The following is a 25,801-nucleotide window of genomic DNA, read 5'->3' as shown; positions in this document are numbered from 1 at the left end:
GGAAGTGAATCCTCCATAATACCTTATTTAAAGGGGTATTTTTCTTTGTTTTCATGTTTGTTTTCATGTTTGTTTTCATGTTTGTTTTCATGTTTGTTTTCATGCTGTTTACAGTATATATCTAGTGGTCAGAGGTTGTTTCTGAACAGGAATGTTATTCTTAACGGAAATTCAGTCCACCACTGGGTCTTGTCTGATCTACACATCTATAGATAGAACCGGTGCAATATTCCCTATTATTCTAATAATGCAATATTCCAATATTCCCTATATTCCCACTGGTTTGTTACTCATACACCGCATATGGTTGTCACATGGATAGATGTAGTTTTTAGTTAGACTTTAGAAAATATAACAAATAGTGAAATAACACAAACATTCTGAAAGCGGCTTAAACTTTATTTTAAAGAAAAATATAATAATAATCGTAATATTTTATGAGACATATTTATTGAGATTGTTCCCAGTAATCAACATACACAGTAGATAGGCTACAGAATACAGGATGAATAAGGTTGTAATTTCCTCTAAGTGGAGAACGTTATTATCCACAAACTACAGCAGTGACTGATATACAGTACATTTAAAATAGTAGTTTTATGTCAGTGTATATATTTCACCAACAGAAAATGAATGGCGCCGGACAGCTGTATATCCAATGTGACCTTTTATGCCTTTCCCTAACCATAACCCAAACCTCAGGGAAACTATACCTGAACTTAACCTAACATTAACCATAACCAATTAAGTTTTTCTTCTGCCGGTCGAATATCCAATTCCTAGTCCTATACATTGGGACGAATTTCAGCATAGTTTTTAATGACAGTAGAGAAGCGAATGACTTTGACCTCGTTGGTTTTGGTCTTCGTGTCGTCCCACTGGTACTCTGGAGACAACAGCTTGCTGGGCTTGTTGTAAAGCAGGTACCTGTTGAGGTGACTCTCCTCCTGCCAGGCAGCCTCGATGGAATTCCTCGCGTCCTCTTCAAGCTGGTTACGACATACCTTTGCTAGTGTGTACACATCCTCCACGAACCCTCCGAACACAGCCCCGGCGTAGTAGTAGTCTCCCTCATCCATGGGGATGTAGGCTGTCGAGGCTGGACGCCGTTCGTATGTGAAGTGGTCACGGGTCGCCTGGTAAAACCATGGATGAATCACAGCAACCAGCCTGCCCAGAGACTCGGCCCCCCAGCGAGCGTGGAACTTGCTGTCCACGTCCAGACAGAAGATGTAGTCAGCCTCCCTGCTGATCTGACGTTCGATGGCTGTCTGGATGATCTCCATCCTCCGGGCTGATATCTCCTGCCAGCGGTTTGAACCTGGGACCTGGATCACACTCAAATGTCTCCCCTGGGACATGTTGACTGATGGAACATCGTCGGGACGATCTGTGAAAACGTAGTAGCGCACGTTGAAGTCGACCATGAAGTGCTTCTCTGCTGTCTCCAGGAAATCTCGGAGAAAGCGGACGTATCTGTCAGAATTTAAAACAAACAGGTAACTGCCAAAATATAGGAAATAGAGAGATGAGCCACCACGAGTCACCTTGGGCCACCACGAGTCACCTTGGGCCACCACGAGCCACCTTGGGCCACCACTAGCATCCTTGGGCCACCATCAGCCACAGCTCTAATGCACCTTGGCAAAGATTCTACAAGTGTCTGAAACTCTATCGGAGGGACCATTTGGTGTTTTGTTGATGGTGGTAGACAACGCTCTCTCAGACACCGCCTCAATTGGATTGAGATCTAGTGACTGTCGTATGGTTCACATGGTTTTCATGCTCATCAAACCATTTATTGACCACTTGTGCCCTTTAAATAGGGGCATTGTTGTTCTGGGGGCAGAGCCATGGTAGCTAAAAGAATGACCAAAATAAATGGCTATCCCAGCCTTTTTACACATGACCGTAAGCATAATGGGATGCTAATTGCTTAATTAACTCAGAATCCACACCTGTGTGGAAGCACCTGCATTCAATATACTTTGTATCCCTCATTCACTAGTGTTTTCCATTATTTTGTCAGTTACCTGTACATAACATAAGGGTTTAAGATGCCTTGCTCAAGGGCACAACGGCAGTATCAGGCACCTGAGATTATGATGCCAGCAACCCTCTGTAACTGTATGGTCATTCTCATAGGACTGTATAGGACATTCTCAACAGTTTCTGACCAGAAATTACAGTCTACCAGAAAATATACAAAGCAGTACAGTTATTCAAATCTTAGCCAAGCCATGAATCATGACATCATGATATTGTATTACCTGCCATGTGACATGAGCTAGTTATGTCCTTATACACTGAGTGTACAAAACATTAACAACACATTAATATTGAGTTGCTTCACCTAAAGTGTTCCACAGGGATGCTGGCCCATGTTGACTCCAATGCTTCCCATAGCTGGTTATGTCCTCATACACAGAGTGTTTTTTTTTGTCTTGCCCATTCACCAATCGGAATGGCACACATACACAATCCATGTCTTAAATGTGTCGAGGTCTAACAATCCTTCTTTAACCTGTCTCCTTCCCTCTGTCTACAACTGATTGAAGTGGATTTAACAAGTGACATCAATAAGGGATCATGGCTTCCACCTGGATTCACCTGGTCAGTCTGTTATGGAGAAAGCACGTGTTCATACTGTTTTGTACACTCAGTGTAGTTTCAATGTTGTCAAAATATTGATAATTTAACTTCCCTTTTGAACATTTGGGAAAAGTTGTAGGCTACTCACTTTCCAACGGCAAACACTGTGGTTGCTATGGTGAGGTTCATGGACTTGTAGATTATGTCGATGAGGTCAGGGTCAAAGGTTCCTTCCCAGATGATGGGTGCCAACCATGGGGTGACTGCCATCACATCAGTACGACTAAAGAAACAAAACAAGATCAAGCCTTGCTGTATTGTACTGATTATTACCTCAATGTTTACAGATATACAGATCAAGCCGGACTGTATTGTACTGATTATTATCTTAATATTTTTGCAATTTAACTTCTTGCCACTAGGGGGGTGACATTTCGACATAATACAAATTCGTTTCCAAATTAAACTGCCTCGTACTCAATTCTTGCTCGTACAATATGCAAATTATTATTACTATTGGATAGAAAACACTCTCTAGTTTCTAAAACCGTTTGAATTATGTCTGTGGGTGAAACAGAACTGGACTTAGAGCAATTTCCCTATGTGGAGTTGAGAATGCAGAATTTTCCAACCTGTTTTCAGACCTGTTTATAAATCTGCCTGTCTTCTATTGGTTGAGATGCACTGCATACGCCTTCCTCTGGGTGTCAGCGAATAGAGGGCCTTGAAATGGAGTCTCTAGGCAGAGCTGAAAGTCTATAAATTGATTGGAAACGAGGTGTATCGTTCTTTTCCCCTTCGCTCTGACGCACTGAGGACCTTGGAATGTTCTTTTGGAAACATCGGTTATAGATCTTATACATTTCCGGCTGTGTTTTTATTCGATACAGGCTTTAAAGACATCATAATCTTGTTATTTTGAACCGAATTATATCAGTTTATGTCAGTATATTGCGATTTTCGGGTATTTATTTTCTTGGCGCTGTAGGAAGTTGGGTATCTCTCTCTCTCAAGCTAATGTTTACTGCTAATTGTAACGTGGAAGACGACGTTCTCCAACCTAGCAACGATTCTTTTGGACAAAGGACACCTATCCCAAGATTCTGATGAGAGTTCATCGAAAAGTAAGAACTATTTATGCTGATAATTCATTGTTCTGTTGAAAAATGTCAAATGCATAAGACGCCATTTCTTGCAGTGTAGCCTTGCGTTATCGCACCCTGTATTGCACAGTAACGTTAATTTTAAAAATGTAATTCAGCGATTGCATTAAGAACTAATTTGTCTTTCAATTGCTGTCCAACCTGTATTTTTTTAGTCAAGTTTATGAATAGTTTTCGATAAGAATAGGTGCCTTTCCAAGATGGCGCCGGACAGATTGCTTGACGTTATGGACACTATTCTCATTGTATAAGCACGATTTGTGCTGCTAAATATGCACATTTTCGAACAAACTCTATATGAATTGTGTAATATGATGTTACAGGACTGTCATCTGAAGAATTCTGAGAAGGTCAGTGAAAAAATTAATATATTTTGGTGGTTTATACGTTATAGCTATTTTTGCCTTGAATCAATGCTGTTGTGATGTTTGCTATTGTGGTAATCTAATATAACGCTATATTGTGTTTTCGCTGTAAAACACTTAGAAAATCTGAAATATTGTCTTAATTCACAAGATCTGTGTCTTTCATCTGCTGCACGCTGTGTATTTTTAAGAAATGTTTGATGATGAGTAATTAGCTAATACACGTTGCTCTCTGTAGTTATTCTAGTCGCTTTGGTGAGAGTTGGGATGGTGGCTGCAATGGTAAACTATGATTTATACCTGAAATATGCACATTTTTCTAACAAAACATATGCTATACAATAAATATGTTACCAGACTGTCATCTGATGAGGTTGTTTCTTGGTTAGTGGCTATTTATATCTTTATTTGGCCGAATTTGTGATAGCTACTGATGGAGTAAAAAAATGGTGGAGTAAGAAAAGTGGTGTCTTTTGCTAACGTGGTTAGCTAATAGATTTACATATTATGTCCTCCCTGTAAAACATTTTAAAAATCAGAAATGATGGCTTTATTCACAAGATGCGTATCTTTCATTTGGTGTCTTGGACTTGTGATTTCATGAACATTTTATTATATGATATCCCTGTGGCTTTAGGCTAGGCTATGCTAGTCAGCTTTTTTGATGGGGGGAACCCGGATCCGGGTTTGGGAGGTGTTATTAAGGTCCATGAAAAGACGTGTGGTATACTAGGCTACATGCTGATGTGGAAGATAACAATGATATGTAACTAACATAAGGTAACAATAATACTCACCCCACCAAGACACTGGGCTGCTTGTACAATAGCCTGGGAGAACAAAATGCAATTCATTAGTTAAAACCTCTCTAGGGTATGTGGGACGGTAGCGCAGCCATTTTTCCAGCCAAAGAGAGGAGTAACAAAAAGCAGAAATAGAGATAAAATTAATCACTAACCTTTGATGATCTTCATCAGATGACACTCATAGGACTTCATGTTACACAATACATATATGTTTTGTTCGTTAAAGTTCATATTTATATACAAAAATCTGAGTTTAGGAGGGACGCTACTGTCTCACTTGGCAAAAAGCCAGAGAAAATGCAGAGCGCCAAATTCAAATTAATTACTATGAAAATTACTATAAAAATCTAACTTTCATTAAATCACACATGAAAGCTACCAAATTAAAGAAACACTGGTTGTGAATTCAGCCAACATGTCAGAATTCAAAAAGGCTTTTCGGCAAACGATGCTATTATCTGAGGATAGCACAATAGTAAACAAATACAGAGAAGCATATTTCAACCCTGCAGGCGCGACACTGTGAAAAGTGATTCATGCCTTACCTTTGACGAGCTTCTGTTGTTGGCACTCCAATATGTCTCATAAACATCACAAATTGTCCTTTTGTTCGATTAATTCCATCGATATATATCCAAAATGTCCATTTATTTGGCGCGTTTAATCCAGAAAAACACCGGTTCCAACTTGCTCAAACGTGACTACAAAATATCCCAAAAAATGTCAAACTACTTTTGTAATACAACTTTAGGTATTTTTTTACGTTAATAATCGATAAAATTGAAGACGGGATGATCTGTGTTCAATACAGGATTAAAACCAACAATAGCTAGCTTTCTGGTCATGCGCTTCTATCTAACAGGACACTTCAATTGACTCTCGTTCAAGATGGCCGTACTTCTTCATTACACAAAGGAATAACCTCAACCAATGTCTCAAGACTGTTGACATCCAGTGGAAGCGGTAGGAACTGCAAGCAGGTCCCTTAGAAATCTGGTTCCCCAATGAAAATCATTGTAAAGAGAGTGACCTCAAAAAAAAAATCTGAATGGTTTGTCCTCGGGGTTTCGCCTGATAAATAAGTTATGTTATACTCACAGACATGATTCAAACAGTTTTAGAAACTTCAGAGTGTTTTCTATCCAAATCTACTACTAATATGCATATCTTATCTTCTGGGGATGAGTAGCTTGCAGTTTAATTTGGGCATGCTTTTCATCCAAAATTCCGAATGCTGCCCCCTACCCTAGAGAAGTTAATCAACATCCACATCATCGGCACCCGGGGAACAGTGGGTTAACTGCCTTGCTCAGGAGCAGAACGACAGACAGGTTAACTTGGCGTTCTAGGGTACGGGGATGGTGGTCCGCTTGAAACATCTGGATATTACAGACTGGGCCAGGGAGAGGTTGAAAATGTCAGTGAAGATACTTGCTAGCTGGTCAGCGCATGCTCTGCGTACACGTCGTGGTAATCCATCCCGGCCCTGCAGCCTTGTGAATGTTAACCTGTTTAAAGGTCTTACTCACAATGGCTACGGAGAGTGTGATCACACAGTCGTCCGGGAACAGCTGGTGCTCTCATGCATGGTTCAGTGTTGCTTGCCTCGACGCGAGCATGAAGGCATTTAGCTCATCTGGTAGGCTCGCGTCCCTCGTGCAGCTTGCGGCTGGGTTTCCCTTTGTAATCCGTAATAGTTAGCAAGCCCTGCCACATCTGACGGTGTAGTAGGATTCAATCTTAATCCTGTATTGATGCTTTGCCTGTTTGATGGTTCGTTGGAGGGCTTCGTGAGGCTTCTTATAGGTGTCTGCATTTGTGTTCTTCTCCTTGAAAGCGGCAGCTCTAGCCTTTAGCTCGGTGCAGATGTTGCCTGTAATTCATGGCTTTCGTTTAGGATATGTACGTACAGTCACTGTGGGGACTACGTCGTCGATGCATATTCCAATCGGTGCTAGCAAAACAGTCCTGAAACTTAGTGTCTGCTTCATCGGCACATTTCCGTATTGAGCGCATCGCTAGTACTTCCTGTTTTTAGTTTTTGCTTGTCTGTTGATAAATGTATTTTGTCTGCTTGAGATTGGAGTCTGCGGTTTGATGGCTGGTCTGGTGGAATAGTTAACGGTTTGTCTGTGTCCTTGTGTTGGGGAAGGGGTTGGGTCTGGTGGAATAGTTAACTGTTTGTCTGTGTCCTTGTGTTGGGGAAGGGTCTGGTGGAATAGTTAACTGTCTGTGTCCTTGTGTTGGGGAAGGGGAAGGGTCTAGTGGAATAGTTAACTGTTTGTCTGTGTCCTTGTGTTGGGGAAGGGGAAGGGTCTGGTGGAATAGTTAACTGTTTGTCTGTGTCCTTGTGTTGGGGAAGGGGAAGGGGTTGGGTCTGGTGGAATAGTTAACTGTCTGTGTCCTTGTGTTGGGGAAGGGGAAGGGGAAGGGTCTGGTGGAATAGTTAACTGTCTGTGTCCTTGTGTTGGGGAAGGAGAAGGGTCTGGTGGAATAGTTAACTGTTTGTCTGTATCCTTGTGTTGGGGAAGGGGAAGGAGAAGGGTCTGGTGGAATAGTTAACTGTTTGTCTGTGTCCTTGTGTTGGGGAAGGGGAAGGGTCTAGTGGAATAGTTAACTGTTTGTCTGTGTCCTTGTGTTGGGGAAGGGGTTGGGTCTGGTGGAATAGTTAACTGTTTGTCTGTTTCCTTGTGTTGGGGAAGGGGAAGGGGTTGGGTCTGGGCTGGCTGTTGTTGGATGGAGATGGCATTTGTAGTTGGTCTGTGTCATTGTGTTGGGGGAGAGGTGGGATCTATTGTACCCAATGAGTGAAAAGTATCCCATCCTCTCAGCCCCATGCCCTCTTCAACTTACTCTCCAACACTTTGGGGGATAAAGTGATATATTTACATGCTGGTAACAGGTAGCCATGTAGCATTATTAAGACTTGTCAATTGATCACTGACCGGACTAAGTCGCTAATGTAATCTTCCCTGACCACAATGAGAATGGATTGTGTTTGTGATGTATCGTTGCTCATCAGACATTTTCCATTCTTACAAAACTGATGTCTTCAGCATCAGGGGGAAATCATTATGTTCATACGTGTAATAGATCTTCAATGATCTATACAAAATCTGGTTTAATAATAATATCAACATTACATATGTGTAATTTCACATCTGCGGTGATAGATCACGACTTGTGTAATGTTTTACCTGACATTACATAATCTGTTGTAAAGCGACATCAATCACATACAACCTCTAACTTAGTCGTAATTAACATAACTAAAGCCCACAGCCACTGGAGGACACACCCCTAATTACCCCCCCCCAAATCAGTTCTCCACAAACCTCATGATTACATCCATGGGTTAAACCATGTGGATAAAAAAACGACATGGTAATTCCACTAATTTAAAAAAGTTCAAATGTGTTTTTGTTAGAGAAATTGTCGCGGACGTACTCAGAGCCAGATTCATTGCAATGAAGAAACGAACGTCCATGGGCGTGGCGTAGAGTTTGGCCAGGAGCATGGAGTTTGGGTAGCCAGCCAAAATAGTGAACGATGGTACAGTAAAATACTGATACACACCTTTCTGGAGAGACGAGGTTCTGTACTCTGCTCCTGAATATGGGCTTACTCAGACTGTATGAATAGAAAGACGTAGTAAAATGATTAACAATGGCTGTACAGTATACATAATACACATACTGAATCTATTGTAACTATTATCTATAGCAGCTACATAGACCATCAGACTGTTAAATAGCCATCACTAGCCAGCTACCACCCGGTTACTCAACCCTGTACCTTAGAGGCTGCTGCCCTATATACATAGACATGGAATCACTGGCCACTTTAATAATGGAACACTAGTCACTTGAATAATGTTTATATTCTGCTTTACTCATCTCATATGTATATACTGTATTCTATTCTACTGTATTTTAGTCAATGCCACTCCAACAATACTAATTATAATATTCATATATTTCTTAATTCCATTATTTTACTTTTAGATGTGTGTGTACTGTTGTGAATTGTTAGATGTTACTGCATTGTTGGAGCTAGGAACACAAGCATTTCACTACACCCACAATAACATCTGCTAAATATGTGTTTGTGACCAATAACATTTGATTTGATTATTAGTGATGGGCACCGATATGGAAACTCTATATCGATGTCAGCTACATTTTTTCTAAGCTGATATCAATATCATATTGATTTTATGAATAAGCAATTTATAAATCATATTGGTTTTATGAATAACCAATTTAAATATCATATTGGTTTTATGAATAACCTATTTATATATCATATTAGTTTTATGAATAACCTATTTAAATATCATATTGGTTTTATGAATAACCAATTTATATATCATATTGGTTTTATGAATAACCAATTTATATATCATATTGGTTTTATGAATAACCTATTTATACATCATATTGGTTTTATGAATAACCAATTAAAATATCATATTGGTTTTATGAATAACTTGAGGCTGTGCTAGCGAATAAGAAGCCTTTTCCCTGGAGCTAAACAACAAATGATGTTACAGAGACAAGATCAAAGACTGTCGTTGACAAACGTTTTCCTTCCAAGTTTTTTTTTTTTCATTCCAAGTAGAATAGCAGCCTTTATGATAATTATAATAGTAAAAACATTGTATCTAAAAAATTATAAAACAAAATTAATCCTGAACACTTAGCTCTCTGTTCCGGACGGCTGTGTGATCAGGCTCTCCGTAGCCGACGTGAGTAAGACCTTCAAACAGATCAAAATACACAAGGCTGCAGGGCCAGACGGATTACCAGGACGTGTGCTCCGGGCATGTGCTGACCAACTGGAAGGTTTCTTCACTGACATTTTCAACATGTCCCTGATTGAGTCTGTAATACCAACATGCTTCAAGCAGACCACTGTGCCCAAGAACACGAAGGCAACCTGTCTAAATGACTACAGACTCATAGCACTCACGTCCGTAGCCATGAGGTGCTTTGAAATGCTGGTAATGGCTCACATCAACACCATTATCCCAGAAACCCTAGATCCACTCCAATTTACATACCACCCAAACAGATCCACAGATGATGCAATCTCTATTGCACTCCACACTGGTCTTTCCCAGCTGGACAAGAGGAACACCTATGTGAGAATGCTGTTCATTGACTACAGCTCAGCGTTCAACACCATAGTGCCCTCAAAGCTCATCACTAAGCTAAGGACCCTGGGACTAAACACCTCCCTCTGCAACTGGATCCTGGACTTCCTGACGGGCCGCCCCCAGGTGGTGAGGGTAGGTAGCAACACATCTGCCACGCTGATCCTCAACACTGGAGCCCGCCAGGGGTGGGTGCTCAGCTTGGTGTCCACATCACAAATAAACTAGAAAGGTCCAAACACACCAAGACAATCGCTAAGAGGGCATGACAAAGCCTATTCCCCTTCAAGAAACAAAAAAAAATGTGGCATGGGTCATCAGATCCTCAAAAGGTTCTACAGCTGCACCATCGAGAGCATCCTGACTGGTTGCATCACTGCCTGGTACGGCAATTGCTCGGCCTCCGACCGCAAGGCACTACAGAGGGTAGTGCGAACGGCCCAGTACATCACTGGGGCTAAGCTGCCTGCCATCCAGCACCTCTTCACCAGGCGATGTCAGAGGAAGGCCCTAAAAATTGTCAAAGACCCAAGCCACCCCTGTCATAGACTGTTCTCTCTACTACCTCATGGCAAGCGGTACCAGAGTGCCAAGTCTAGGACAAAAAGGCTTCTCAACAGTTTTTACCCCCAAGCCATAAGACTCCTGAACAGGTAATCAAATGTCTACCTGGACTATTTGCATTCTCCCCCCCCCCCCCCCCCCCCAACCCCTCATTTACACTGCTGCTACTCTCTGTTTATCATACATGCATAGTCACTTTAATAACTATACATTCATGTACATACTACCTCAATTGGCCCGACCAACCAGTGCCCCCGTACATTGGCTAACCGGGCTATCTGCATTGTGTCCCGCCACCCACCACCCGCCAACCCCTCTTTTACGCTACTGCTACTCTCTGTTGATCATATATGCATAGTCACTTTAACCATATCTACATGTACATACTACCTCAATCAGCCTCACTAACCGGTGTCTGTTAGGACATTAGGACAACTGTCTACTGATTCCCCATTAGGAAAACTGTATGCTGATTCCCCATTAGGAAAACTGTCTGCTGATTCCCCATTAGGACAACTGTAAAGTGATTCCCCATTAAGACAACTCTATGCTGATTCCCCATTAGGACAACTGTATGCTGATTCCCCATTAGGAAAACTGTCTACTGATTCCCCATTAGGACAACTGTAAAGTGATTCCCCATTAGGACAACTGTATACTGATTCCCCATTAGGACAACTGAATACTGATTCCCCATTAGGACAACTGTATACTGATTCCCCATTAGGACAACTGAATACTGATTCCCCATTAGGACAACTCTATGCTGATTCCCCATTAGGACAACTGTATACTGATTCCCCATTAGGACAACTGTCTACTGATTCCCCATTTGGACAACTGTCTGCTGATTCCCCATTTGGACAACTGTCTGCTGATTCCCCATTAGGACAACTGTCTGCTGATTCCCCATTAGGACAACTGTCTGCTGATTCCCCATTAGGACAACTGTATACTGATTCCCCATTAGGACAACTGTCTGCTGATTCCCCATTAGGACAACTATATACTGATTCCCCATTAGGACAACTGTCTGCTGATTCCCCATTAGGACAACTGTCTTCTGATTCCCCATTAGGACAACTGTCTACTGATTCCCCATTAGGACAACTGTCTACTGATTCCCCATTAGGACAACTGTCTACTGATTCCCCATTAGGACAACTGTCTACTGATTCCCCATTAGGACAACTGTCTGCTGATTCCCCATTAGGACAACTGTCTGCTGATTCCTCATTAGGACAACTGTCTACTGATTCCCCATTAGGACAACTGTCTGCTGATTGCCCATTAGGACAACTGTCTGCTGATTCCCCATTAGGACAACTGTCTGCTGATTCCCCATTAGGACAACTGTCTACTGATTCCCCATTAGGACAACTCTATGCTGATTCCCCATTAGGACAACTGTCTGCTGATTCCCCATTAGGACAACTGTATACTGATTCCCCATTAGGACAACTGTCTGCTGATTCCCCATTAGGACAACTGTCTGCTGATTCCCCATTAGGACAACTGTCTGCTGATTCCCCATTAGGACAACTGTCTGCTGATTCCCCATTAGGACAACTGATTTTTTTTTTTTTAACGTTTTGTTGCTTTGTCATTATGGGGTATTGTGTGTAGATTGATGAGGGGGGGGGAAACCATTTACTCCATTTTAGAATGAGGCTGTAATGTAATAAAATGTGTCAAAGTCAAAGGGTCTGAATACGTCCTGAATGCACTGTATAAGTAGCCTTAGAAATAAGATTTATTACATCAATAACTTGCTAACATCAGATAAAGTTCTGTATGTTAGCCATTTATGAGACTCACTAAGATAATTCCTTTAATGATACTGCAGTAGCTATAAGGAAATAACATCTACAGAAGAGACAGGAATGCTTATGGGGGAGGTGTTGCTGTATATATTCAGAGCCATTTCCCTGTAATGCTTATGGGAGAGGTGTTGCTGTTTATATTCAGAGCCATTTCCCTGTAATGCTTATGGGGGAGGTGTTGCTGTATATATTCAGAGCCATTTCCCTGTAATGCTTATGGGGGAGGTGTTGCTGTATATATTCAGAGCCATATCCCTGTAATGTTTATGGGGGAGGTGTTGCTGTATATATTCAGAGCCATATCCCTGTAATGCTTATGGGGGAGGTGTTGCTGTATATATTCAGAGCCATTTCCCTGTAATGCTTATGGGGGAGGTGTTGCTGTATATATTCAGAGCCATTTCCCTGTAATGCTTATGGGGGAGGTGTTGCTGTTTATATTCAGAGCCATTTCCCTGTAATGCTGAGATAAGATCTCATGTCAAGTGTTATTGAAGAGGTGGCAGGTTTACCTTGCCTCACCTAAAGCCTTTTAGGGTTTTTTATATAGGTCACCAAGTGCTAACAGTCAGTATCTAGACAATGTGTGTCAGATGCTTGATAGTATATGTGACGGTAAACAGAGAATCTACTTTCTTGGGGACCTGAATATTGACTGCTTTTCATCAAGCTGTCATATGCAATACATGTACAATTGTGTCAAGGCTTCAAAATCCTTCTTTAACCCGTCTCCTCTCCTTCATCTACATTGATTGAAGTGGATTTAGCAAGTGACATCAATAAAGGATCATATGTTTCACCTGGATTCACCTGTCAGTTTATGTCATGGAAAGACACGGTGTCCTTAATGTTTTGTACACTCAGTGTGTAAATGCAACATGTTAAGTGTTGGTCCCATGTTTCATGAGCTGAATTTTTTTTCCCCCCAGAAATGATCTATGCGCACAAAAAGCTTATTTCTTTCAAATGTCTTTACATCATTGTTGGTGATAATTTATCTTTTGCCAAGACATTTCAGCCACTTGATAGGTGTGGTATATCAAGAAGCTGATTTAAACAACATGATCATTACACAGGTGCACCTTCTGCTGGGGACACTAAAAGGCCACTCTAAAATGTGCAGTTTTGTCACACAACACAATACCACAAAGGTCTCAAGTTGATGGAGCGTGCAATTTACATGCTGACTGCAGCAATGTCAACCAGAGCAGTTGCCAGATAATTGAATGTTAATTTATCTACCATAAGCCGCCTCCAACGTCCTTTTAGAGAATCTGGCAGTACGTCCAACAGGCTCCAGCCTCGGTGTGAGCCGAATTAGGAGGAGCTGGTACTCACTGAGCAAGTGGTGTGACATCCGATACACACATGGTTTTGTTCAAGTATTGTAGTTTGTTTGACAATTTTTTACAGTGAGTAAACAACCAAACGGAATAAATACATTGTAACAAATAATCAAACCATGATTCAACTATAGCAAACAATCTGAGAGAAAATTCCCCCCCAGACCCTTTGCATACCATCGGGACAACATCATACTGATTTACATTGCTAGTCGGGTCATGGGGTTGAGTATTACTGATGGGTCATGGGCTTGGGTATTTCTGATGGGTGATGGGGTTGGGTATTTCTGGTGGGTCATGGGGTTGGGTATTTCTGATGGGTCTGGGGTTGGGTATTTCTGGTGGGTCTGTGTTTGTTGGAACCAAAGCTGATGGTTGTTGGTTTGCTCTTAGTGGGACTATAATCAGTTGGTTTTCTCTAATTGTACCTCCTAACCAGTTTGAATACAAGGGGAAGCTTGTTGATGGCCCATCAGCGGGCCGTTAAGTTTACTACGTTGAAGGCCTACGAGAGGGTTTTGATCCTCCAGGATTAGTCGTATGCTCTTCTTAATAATAGTGTAGGGTAACAGCAACGATGAACCAACATCACAATATGACTCGTTCACATCCTTATTGGTGCCATGAAGATGTTAGCCTCCATCTATCAACAGCCAATAATACCCCTGAGAGAAATGATAGATATGACTGTGAAGTTCTAAATATTAGTTTCTCAGCTTGTCCAGTCCTGTCAGGTCTATAGTGTTGAGGAGCGCATTAAGGTGTTGAATGACTGAATGTAATCCCATAATAGGCCATTAGAACCACTAGTAACTGTGTACAGTACATCTCTGTCAATTATTTAACGGGAAACATTAAGGAAATAGGAAAGAGTGTTTAGAAGTACCAAGTATCATGACTTGTTGGGAGAATTTCTCAGTTTATATCAACTAACCTGGTGTTCCTCTGGTCCTCGTCAACTGGGATATCTCTGTTGGAAGCCTCAAACCAAACCCTGTGAATAAGAATCAAATCAGAAAATCCATAGCACAGTATAGCATCATTCGGGTGTAATAAATGAACAGAAACTTGGGCTTACCCATTGAGCCTTTCATTGAAGAAGCTGTAATGAACATACCTATCGGAAGAGAGGAGAGAATCAGTTCAAGTCTGCCAAGAAAACATTTAATTTATTACACAACATGTGCTGCTGACACTGCTTTTCATCCACATCAGATTTGCAGCTTGTCTTTGAAGCCTAATTTATATCCTACACAATTAGGCAACGCAGTAATGCAGTTAGCTACTGAAAATGGTGATCCAGCGTAGTTGAGTCGAGTTACAAATTATGGGCTGCACAAGTTTGCTTACACTATCCTTACATTACCTTCTCTCTTGTCACTGGGATGTTACTCTGGGTGTAGACCCTTGGTAATGTAAGAAATGTGTCACCTTCCACGTTGCCAATTTCTAATAAGGATATCTCAAAGCTCATGGTAGAACTCTCCTGCCCCATTGTGCGTAGCAGAATTTCATGCTCTCATTTCCCTGTTCCTCCTCTGTGACCAGCTCTAGTACAGATTCATGAGCATTCTGAAAGTCATTCTCCTGTTCCTCCTCTGTGACCAGCTCTAGTACAGATTCATGAGCATTCTGAAAGTCATTTCCCTGTTCCTCCTCTGTGACCAGCTCTAGTACAGATTCATGAGCATTCTGAAAGTCATTTCCCTGTTCCTCCTCTGTGACCAGCTCTAATACAGATTAATGAGCATTCTGAAAGTCATTTTCCTGTTCCTCCTCTGTGACTAGCTCTAGCACAGATTCATGAGCATTCTGAAAGTCATTTTCCTATTCCTCCTCTGTGACCAGCTCTAGTACAGATTCATGAGCATTCTGAAAGTCATTTCCCTGTTCCTCCTCTGTGACCAGCTCTAGTACAGATTCATGAGCATTCTGAAAGTCATTTCCCTGTTCCTCCTCTGTGACCAGCTCTAGTACAGATTCCTGAGCATTCTGAAAGTCATTTCCCTGTTCCTCCTCTGTGACCAGCTCTAGCACAGATTCCTGATCATTCTGAAAGTCATTGAGAACAACATAAAATGCCTCAAGACCCTCATTCACAGTTTCAAATTTTCCTCCATCAACAAGAATGACTATTATTTCATTAATTGTGTGTGTATACTCTCCAAGTTTGCCTCTCCGGGCTGCATAGAGTGAATTTAGATGCTCCTCTGCCCTCTCCAGTGGGGTCTTATTTGGGATATCCTCCTCCATCATTCTCTTTTAGTTCACTCAATTTACAATGACACAGTTGTTGGTTTGATTGTTAAATGCAATGCCCCTTTAGACCTCCTTTAATGCTTTTAAAACACAGTCATCCATTTCAGCATATTGACCCATTTTGAATTGAACATGTGCACGTTTGGCATTTTAGATGTGTTTTAAACATTTCTTCCCGTTCTAAGTTTTGTCCCCTTTGATGAAGTTTAAACACGCAGTATCTTTAGATCCTTTAGTTGCATTTGTTGTGTTGATGCGTTGCATTTCCACATTAGGCCAAATATTAGACATCTGACTAGGCTACATTGTGCAAAGGATCTCAGTGTTTCCCAAAACTCAAACTTCTTAATTGTTTTCACAGCGCTGTGTTTGGGGTGTAGGGTTTGAGCATAACCTGAAGGAAGGGAGGGGCATTTCCTCTTGCTGTTCTGTAGGTAAACACCACGTCTTGTAGTGGAGCTTCAACTGGAAGCCAGTGGAGTGTGTGGAGGAGCGGGGTGACATGAGAGAACTTGGGAATGTTGAAAACCAACCAAAGTTAGGTTTATCAGCAACCATCACTCCTGTGTTCCAATGGCCCGTTATGTTAGCTAATCCAAGTTTATCATTTTAAAAGATGACAAGTGGCCTGGATTAGGACCTGCGCCGCTTCCAGTGTGAGGGTCGTACTCTACGGGTGTTGTAGAGCAGGGCGGCCCAGACTTTAGTTACATACGATATACTTTTTCCACACTCTTCCTAATGCGGTATACCCCCCCCCCCCCCCAATATTAAATAAAATGTCACCCTATTGATTGTATTGTTTGCACTGCATGCTGTCAGCTAGCTTAGCATGGTCTGGGTTGTAGCTAGTGATTGCTAGCCTCAAGTAGGTGTCCAGGTGATCATCTGCTATTTTGACCTGATCTTCATGTCTGAAAGTGTTGACTCACAAAGCTAGTTAGATCCAAAATATGCTGTCATCTACATGGCAACTTTTCTCATGTTTGGATATTTCTCGTCCACGATAAGGTTCCAGACGTGTTCCCCCTGATGGCCTTGATTTGATTTGGAGGTCGCTTTGCAGTGTCAAATTTTCACTCTCGACGGCTGATGTTTCCTAATGAAACAATTACGCCATTTTTTGTTGCAATTTCGACAACATCAACTTCCACACCAAACGGAAAGAACAATAAATGTTGCCAGACGTTCCAGGATCGCAAAGTCTTGAAAGCGTCAGTCAAAGTCTGCGATAATGTAATGTTCAACGTATCAAACAGTCACAAATTGCAGGTGCTTTTCCCTGTCTTTCGAGCTCTGACATTATATTTTTTTAAATTCCTCAGTTCATGTCGCTGCAATTGTGAGGGTGACACTGTGGACTTGTCAACCATGAAGGAGAGGTCTTTGAGCGTGCAGGCCTGCCCTGAGAGGAAGAGCTCCTCCGTCTTGCCGAGGTTGAGCTTGAAGTGGTGGGCCAACATCCAAGTTGAGATCAGATCCTCTCCAGGAAGTAGGGCCTTCGGGGAGGGGAGTCCTAGCTAGACGAGGGTGAGGTATAGTCTTTTGACCATACATACAGACATACATACAAACAGGTTATATTATGCATTTTTCACATCAATTAATCTGCTTTAAGTTGAATCATTTTTTGTTAGATAGAAGAAGAATTAACCTTTTTGTTGCACCATATCCCCATCTGAAGATGAATGTACTGACTGTGATATGTGGTTGTCCCACCTAGCTATCTGAAGATGAATGTACTGACTGTGATATGTGGTTGTCCCACCTAGCTATCTGAAGATGAATGTACTGACTGTGATATGTGGTTGTCCCACCTAGCTATCTGGAGATGAATGTACTGACTATGACTGTGATATGTGATTATCTCACCTAGCTATCTGAAGATGAATGTACTGACTATGACTGTGATATGTGGTTGTCCCACCTAGCTATCTGGAGATGAATGTACTGACTATGACTGTGATATGTGGTTGTCCCATCTAGCTATCTGAAGATGAATGTACTGACTGTGATATGTGGTTGTCCCACCTAGCTATCTGAAGATGAATGTACTGACTATGACTGTGATATGTGGTTGTCCAACCTAGCTATCTGGAGATGAATGTACTGACTATGACTGTGATATGTGGTTGTCCCATCTAGCTATCTGGAGATGAATGTACTGACTATGATATGTGGTTGTCCCATCTAGCTATCTGAAGATGAATGTACTGACTATGACTGTGATATGTGGTTGTCCCACCTAGCTATCTGAAGATGAATGTACTGACTATGACTGTGATATGTGGTTGTCCCATCTAGCTATCTGAAGATGAATGTACTGACTGTAAGTCTCTCTAGATAAGAGTGTCTGCTAAATGAGTGAAATGTAAAAAGTACACCAAAGCTAGATAAAGTGCACCTTTAGTGTACATGGGATATGCTAGTGACGTTACTATTTGCAATTATCTTTCAGTGTCACTACAAGTACACCGAAAGTGTATAGAGAACACTCAAATATAATCTGACAAGTACAGTTTAAGGTGGTTAGATAAGGTGGGTATTACAAACACTTGTAGGTGGGTCAGCATACTTTCCTTAGTACACTTAGTTGACATGAAATAGAAATAGTAGGTTAAAACCTGTTGAGGCTAGGGGGTGCTGTTGTCACTATTTCTGGAAAACGTGTAATTTTTAAACGGCTTCCTACTAAATTCTTGATTGTACAATATGCATATTATTATTATTATTGGATAGAAAACAGTCTCTAGTTTCTATAGCCGTTGAAATTTTGTCTCTGAGTGGAACAGAACTCATTCTACAGCAATTTACAGACATCCGGTTTGGGGCGAGCGGTCGCATTTGCATTCGCTCTGCATTCGCTCTGCAGGTATATGCAGGTAGTATAACTTTTATAACTTTTCATTACATTTCATTATAGTACAACGATTTAATTTGTCCAACCTTAGCAATTTCTTCTTAACTAGCTACATAGCCGTCTGTGTATCAAAGATAACTGCGTAATTATCGTATTTCGTCGTCTCGTTGTCCACTGCTATCTGCCCAGCAGCTAGCAAACGTCCACCGTCTACCGAATAGTAGTATAACTTTTCATTACATTTCATTATAGTACAACGGTCCGATTTTCATTTTCATTACAGTACAACGGTTTGATTTGTTTGATCTTAGCTAGCTACATAGCCGTCCTTTATCAAACATAATTGCGTCGTTATTGAGGTTCGCTAGCGAGCTATTTTCGTTCGAAATTAACGCAACGTAGCCAACACTGCTAGCTAGCCAGCTTGCCACCGAAGAGCATTGTAGAAACGATTACAATACAACGGAACGACTTGTTTTGTGTAGTGTTAGCTAGCTACATAGTTTTCTTTGCTAGCTTTGTATCTAAGATAATTGTGTAACTTTGAGTAATTATCGGTTAGCTAGCCAGCTAGTTTCGCCTGCCGCGCTGCCGTCCTCCTACCTAGCCAACACTGCTAGCTAACACTGCTAGCTAGCCAACTTCTACCGAATAGCAGCACTGTAGAAACTTACATTACAACGGAACGACTTGATTAGCGTAGTGTTAGCTAGTTGTCTTTGCTGTCCTTGTATCCATGATAATTGTGTAGTTTAGAGAAACTGTCGAGGTCACCTAGCCAGCTTCACTTTCAACAACGCAGCTACTGCTAGCCAGGCTACTTCACCAGCCAGCAGTACTATATCATTTTAGTCAATAAGATTTTTAATTTTATTGATTTTTTGCTACGTAAGCTTAACTTTCTGAACATTCGAGACGTGTAGCCCACTTGTCATTCTAATCTCCTTTGCTTTAGCGTAGCCTGTCAAATATGTGTCTGTCTATCCCTGTTCTCTCCTCTCTGCACAGACCATACAAACGCCTCACACCGCGTGGCCGCGCCCACCCTAACCTGGTGGTCCCAGCCCGCACGACCCACGTGGAGTTCCAGGTCTCCGGTAGCCTCTGGAACTGCCGATCCGCGGCCAACAAGGCAGAGCTCATCTCAGCCTATGCGTCCCTCCAGTCCCTCGACTTCTTGGCACTGACGGAAACATGGCTCACCACAGATAACACTGCTACTCCTACTGCTCTCTCTTCGTCTGCCCACGTGTTCTCGCACACCCCGAGAGCTTCTGGTCAGCGGGGTGGTGGCACCGGGATCCTCATCTCTCCCAAGTGGTCATTCTCTCTTTCTCCCCTTACCCATCTGTCTATCGCCTCCTTTGAATTCCATGCTGTCACAGTTACCAGCCCTTTCAAGCTTAACATCCTTATCATTTATCGCCCTCCAGGTTCCCTTGGAGAGTTCATCAATGAGCTTGATGCCTTGATAAGCTCCTTTCCTGAGGACGGCTCACCTCTCACAGTTCTGGGTGACTTTAACCTCCCCATGTCTACCTTTGACTCATTCCTCTCCGCCTCCTTCTTTCCACTCCTCTCCTCTTTTGACCTCACCCTCTCACCTTCCCCCCCTACTCACAAGGCAGGCAATACGCTTGACCTCATCTTTACTAGATGCTGTTCTTCCACTAACCTCATTGCAACTCCCCTCCAAGTCTCCGACCACTACCTTGTATCCTTTTCCCTCTCGCTCTCATCCAACACTTCCCACACTGCCCCTACTCGGATGGTATCGCGCCGTCCCAACCTTCGCTCTCTCTCCCCCGCTACTCTCTCCTCTTCCATCCTATCATCTCTTCCCTCTGCCCAAACCTTCTCCAACCTATCTCCTGATTCTGCCTCCTCAACCCTCCTCTCCTCCCTTTCTGCATCCTTTGACTCTCTATGTCCCCTATCCTCCAGGCCGGCTCGGTCCTCCCCTCCCGCTCCGTGGCTCGACGACTCATTGCGAGCTCACAGAACAGGGCTCCGGGCAGCCGAGCGGAAATGGAGGAAAACTCGCCTCCCTGCGGACCTGGCATCCTTTCACTCCCTCCTCTCTACATTTTCCTCTTCTGTCTCTGCTGCTAAAGCCACTTTCTACCACTCTAAATTCCAAGCATCTGCCTCTAACCCTAGGAAGCTCTTTGCCACCTTCTCCTCCCTCCTGAATCCTCCTGCCCCGCCCCCCCCCCCCTCCTCCCTCTCTGCAGACGACTTCGTCAACCATTTTGAAAAGAAGGTCGACGACATCCGATCCTCGTTTGCTAAGTCAAACGACACCGCTGGTTCTGCTCACACTGCCCTACCCTGTGCTTTGACCTCTTTCTCTCCTCTCTCTCCAGATGAAATCTCGCGTCTTGTGACGGCCGGCCGCCCAACAACCTGCCCGCTTGACCCTATCCCCTCCTCTCTTCTCCAGACCATTTCCGGAGACCTTCTCCCTTACCTCACCTCGCTCATCAACTCATCCCTGACCGCTGGCTACGTCCCTTCCGTCTTCAAGAGAGCGAGAGTTGCACCCCTTCTGAAAAAACCTACACTCGATCCCTCCGATGTCAACAACTACAGACCAGTATCCCTTCTTTCTTTTCTCTCCAAAACTCTTGAACGTGCCGTCCTTGGCCAGCTCTCCTGCTATCTCTCTCAGAATGACCTTCTTGATCCAAATCAGTCAGGTTTCAAGACTAGTCACTCAACTGAGACTGCTCTTCTCTGTATCACGGAGGCGCTCCGCACTGCTAAAGCTAACTCTCTTTCCTCTGCTCTCATCCTTCTAGACCTATCGGCTGCCTTCGATACTGTGAACCATCAGATCCTCCTCTCCACCCTCTCCGAGTTGGGCATCTCCGGCGCGGCCCACGCTTGGATTGCGTCCTACCTGACAGGTCGCTCCTACCAGGTGGCGTGGCGAGAATCTGTCTCCTCACCACGCGCTCTCACCACTGGTGTCCCCCAGGGCTCTGTTCTAGGCCCTCTCCTATTCTCGCTATACACCAAGTCACTTGGCTCTGTCATAACCTCACATGGTCTCTCCTATCATTGCTATGCAGACGACACACAACTAATCTTCTCCTTTCCCCCTTCTGATGACCAGGTGGCGAATCGCATCTCTGCATGTCTGGCAGACATATCAGTGTGGATGACGGATCACCACCTCAAGCTGAACCTCGGCAAGACGGAGCTGCTCTTCCTCCCGGGGAAGGACTGCCCGTTCCATGATCTCGCCATCACGGTTGACAACTCCATTGTGTCCTCCTCCCAGAGCGCTAAGAACCTTGGCGTGATCCTGGACAACACCCTGTCGTTCTCAACTAACATCAAGGCGGTGGCCCGTTCCTGTAGGTTCATGCTCTACAACATCCGCAGAGTACGACCCTGCCTCACACAGGAAGCGGCGCAGGTCCTAATCCAGGCACTTGTCATCTCCCGTCTGGATTACTGCAACTCGCTGTTGGCTGGGCTCCCTGCCTGTGCCATCAAACCCCTACAACTCATCCAGAACGCCGCAGCCCGTCTGGTGTTCAACCTTCCCAAGTTCTCTCACGTCACCCCGCTCCTCCGCTCTCTCCACTGGCTTCCAGTTGAAGCTCGCATCCGCTACAAGACCATGGTGCTTGCCTACGGAGCTGTGAGGGGAACGGCACCTCAGTACCTTCAGGCTCTGATCAGGCCCTACACCCAAACAAGGGCACTGCGTTCATCCACCTCTGGCCTGCTCGCCTCCCTACCACTGAGGAAGTACAGTTCCCGCTCAGCCCAGTCAAAACTGTTCGCTGCTCTGGCACCCCAATGGTGGAACAAACTCCCTCACGACGCCAGGACAGCGGAGTCAATCACCACCTTCCGGAGACACCTGAAACCCCACCTCTTCAAGGAATACCTAGGATAGGATAAAGCAATCCTTCTGCCCCCCCCCCCCCCCTTAAAAGATTTAGATGCACTATTGTAAAGTGGCTGTTCCACTGGATGTCATTAGGTGAATGCACCAATTTGTAAGTCGCTCTGGATAAGAGCGTCTGCTAAATGACTTAAATGTAAATGTAAATTTCCCTGACATGGAGTCAGATTTCACACATTTTGGCCCCTGATCTGGAGTCAGTTTAAAGGCCACTGTGAACGCTATGAGGATACAGACACTGCTTACGTCTTCCCCTGGATGCCTTTACGTGATGACGCTTTGAATGGTGTCGATTGCGCAATCACAGCCACTGTAAAACAAAAAAAAGTGTAGGTAGGAACTCTTTTCCAGATGCGCCGGACACGCGGTGGACACCGACCTGCTCTTTTTCCAAGCATTAGTGTAGCCAGTAATATTTCTCCGGTCATGTTTGTACTCGTTATAGGAGTTAAAAACATCATAAGGTAGTTAATTTAAACCGTTTTATAGCAATTTATATCTGTTTAGTGCGATTTTGGGACATTTATTTCTGAGACACTGTGAATCTCTGGGCACGGTTCCAGTTCATGCCGAACGCAATGGGCATTTCCACATGGCAAGAGGACAGCTTTCGACCAAAAGACGATTAGACCCAAGAAAGGATTCTTTGCCCAAGATTCTGATGGAAGAACAGCTCAAAGTAGGAACAATTTATTATGATAAATCGTGTTTCTGTCGAAAAATGTTAATCGCTTATGACGCCATTTTGTTAGACGTAGCTTCGCTTGGCGCAAACTGTATTGAAAAGTAAGGATAATTTAAAAAATGTAAATCAGCGATTGTATTAAGAATTAAATTGTCTATCAATCGCTGTCCACCCTATATTTTTTAGTCAAGTTTATGAGTATTTATGTATACGACTAGATCACTGTCTAATATGGCACACGACATTGTCTGACCAGCTGGGCAACTTTTGTCATTGTCTAACCATGATTTTGGTGGCTAAATATGCACATTTTCGAACAAACTGTATATGTATGTTGTAATATGATGTTACAGGAGTGTCATCTGAAGAATTCTGAGAAGGTTAGTGAAAAAATTAATATATTTTGGCGATGTTTACGTTATCGCTCTCTTTGGCTAGAATCAATGCTCTGGTAACGTTTGCATATGTGGTATGCTAATATAACGATTTATTGTGTTTTCGCTGTAAGACACTTAGAAAATCTGAAATATTGTCTGTATTCACAGGATCTGTGTCTTTCGATTAGTGTATGCTGTGTATTTTTACGAAATGTTTGATGATTAGTAATTAGGTAAACACATTGCTCTATGTATTTATTCTAGTCCATTTGTGACGGTGGGTGCAATTGTAAACTATGATATCTACCTGAAATATGCACATTTTTCTAACAAAACCTATCCTATACCATAAATATGTTATCAGACTGTCATCTGATGAGGTTTTTTCTTGGTTAGTGGCTATCAATATCTTAGTTTAGCCGAATTGGTGATAGCTACTGGTGTTGGTGGACAAAGAAAAGATGGTGTCTTATGCTAATGTGTTTAGCTAATAGATTTACATATTTACATATTGTGTCTTCCCTGTAAAACATTTTAAAAATCGGACATTTTGGCTGGATTCACACGATCTGTGTCTTTCATTAGCTGTATTGGACTTGTTAATGTGTGAAAGTTAAATATTTAAAAAATATATTTTTGGGGAATTTCGTGCTCTGCCTTAACCGTGGGATGTGGGAGGAGTGCCGCTAGCGGTACCCCAGTCCTAGACAGGATAACATCACTTTAACTCAACTTCTATTTATTTAGTACAGATTTAGTTGTTCCAAAATAACACCATTTACAGACACACATAGTACATGCATAGTAATTACATAAAATATAGAAACATACATACCCCAGAAGCAAGAAGATTCCAACAATGAGAAGGAGAACCAACTGCTTTACATTTGAACTGAAACTCATTGTTCCTCCAATAGTGTCAGCAAGTATTTAGTTTATCCTACACTAGAAGCAATATCCAATCAAATGAAGATCTCTCCAATGAAACCAGTGGATCTCTTCTGCAAGCCTTGTGAGAACTTAGGACCCAGTAAAAGTTGTTTGTTGTCAGTTAAAACTGGATCTTGTGGTTTTAAATAAGACGTGAAATTGATTGTCTGTCCTTTAACTCTAACTGGTCAGCTCTCCCTTAACCCTGACTCATGTGCTCTTAAAGGGGCCCACACCCATTTAACATTTAAAATGAGTCTCAACGTCAACAGTGAAGAGGCGACTTCTAGGCAGAGTTCCTCTGTCCAGTGTCTGTGTTCTTTTGCCCATCTTAATCTTTCCTTTTTATTGGCCAGTCTGAGATATGGCTTTTTCTTTGCCACTCTGCCTAGAAGGCCAGCATCCCTGAGTCACCTCTTCACTGTTGATGTTGAGACTGGTGTTTTGCGGGTACTATTTAATGAAGCTGCCAGTTGAGGACTTGTGAGGCATCTGTTTCTCAAATCAGACACTCTAATGTACTTGCCCTCTTGCTCAGTTGTGCACCGGGGCCTCCCAATCCTCTTTCTATTTTGGTTAGAGCCAGTTTGCGCTGTTCTGTGAAGGGAGTAATACACAGCGTTGTACGAGATCTTCAGTTTCTTAGAAATGTATCATATTTAATAGCCTTAATTTCTCAGAACAGGAATAGACTGACGAGTTTCAGAAGAAAGTTCTTTGTTTCTGGCCATTTTGAGCCTGTAATCGAACCCACAAATGCTGATGCTCCAGATACTCAACTAGTCTAAAGAGGACAGATGTATTGCTTCTTTACATCAGCACAACAGCTTCAACTGTGCTAATATAATTGGAAAAAGGGTTTTTATGATCAATTAGCCTTTTAAAATGATAAACTTGGATTAGCTAACATAACGGGCCATTGGAACACAGGAGTGATGTTTGCTGATAATGGGCCTC

At 42.7% G+C, this 25,801-nt stretch overlaps 1 protein-coding gene across 4 annotated transcripts; it reads right to left on the bottom strand.

Moving 5' to 3' along the window:
• Positions 1-431: 431 nt before the first annotated feature.
• On the bottom strand, positions 432-25,109 carry LOC129864896 (globoside alpha-1,3-N-acetylgalactosaminyltransferase 1-like). Of its 4 annotated transcripts, XM_055937206.1 has the most exons (7): positions 24,750-25,107; positions 14,890-14,928; positions 14,746-14,805; positions 8,503-8,556; positions 4,918-4,950; positions 2,741-2,875; positions 432-1,476 (listed from the first exon to the last, which is right to left on the bottom strand). In XM_055937206.1, exons 1-7 carry the CDS (start codon positions 24,815-24,817, stop codon positions 786-788), a joined length of 1,080 nt encoding a protein of 359 aa, XP_055793181.1. In that variant the 5' UTR covers positions 24,818-25,107; the 3' UTR covers positions 432-785. The 4 variants fall into 4 exon arrangements, with proteins under 4 accessions (XP_055793181.1, XP_055793183.1, XP_055793182.1 ...); XM_055937208.1 differs by lacking the exon at positions 8,503-8,556 and having other exon boundaries at positions 24,750-25,109; XM_055937207.1 differs by lacking the exon at positions 4,918-4,950 and having other exon boundaries at positions 24,750-25,108.
• Positions 25,110-25,801: the final 692 nt, after the last annotated feature.

The sequence above is a fragment of the Salvelinus fontinalis genome, chromosome 11 (assembly GCF_029448725.1).
Source record: "Salvelinus fontinalis isolate EN_2023a chromosome 11, ASM2944872v1, whole genome shotgun sequence".
NCBI classification, from domain to species: Eukaryota; Metazoa; Chordata; class Actinopteri; order Salmoniformes; family Salmonidae; genus Salvelinus; species Salvelinus fontinalis.
Note: the sequence above shows the minus strand (reverse complement) of the source record. Positions and strands in the feature narration are given on the sequence as shown.

Bases quoted from the DNA above. Each gene is read 5' to 3' on its own strand.
- LOC129864896 (XM_055937206.1), bottom strand. From the start codon at position 24,817: ATGAGTTTCAGTTCAAATGTAAAGCAGTTGGTTCTCCTTCTCATTGTT. The intron at 14,806-14,889 runs GTAAGCCCAAGT...TCTTATTCACAG, and splicing joins TTCAATGAAAGGCTCAATGG to GGTTTGGTTTGAGGCTTCCA. The intron at 8,557-14,745 runs GTTAGTTGATAT...CTATTCATACAG, and splicing joins GAGGACCAGAGGAACACCAG to TCTGAGTAAGCCCATATTCA.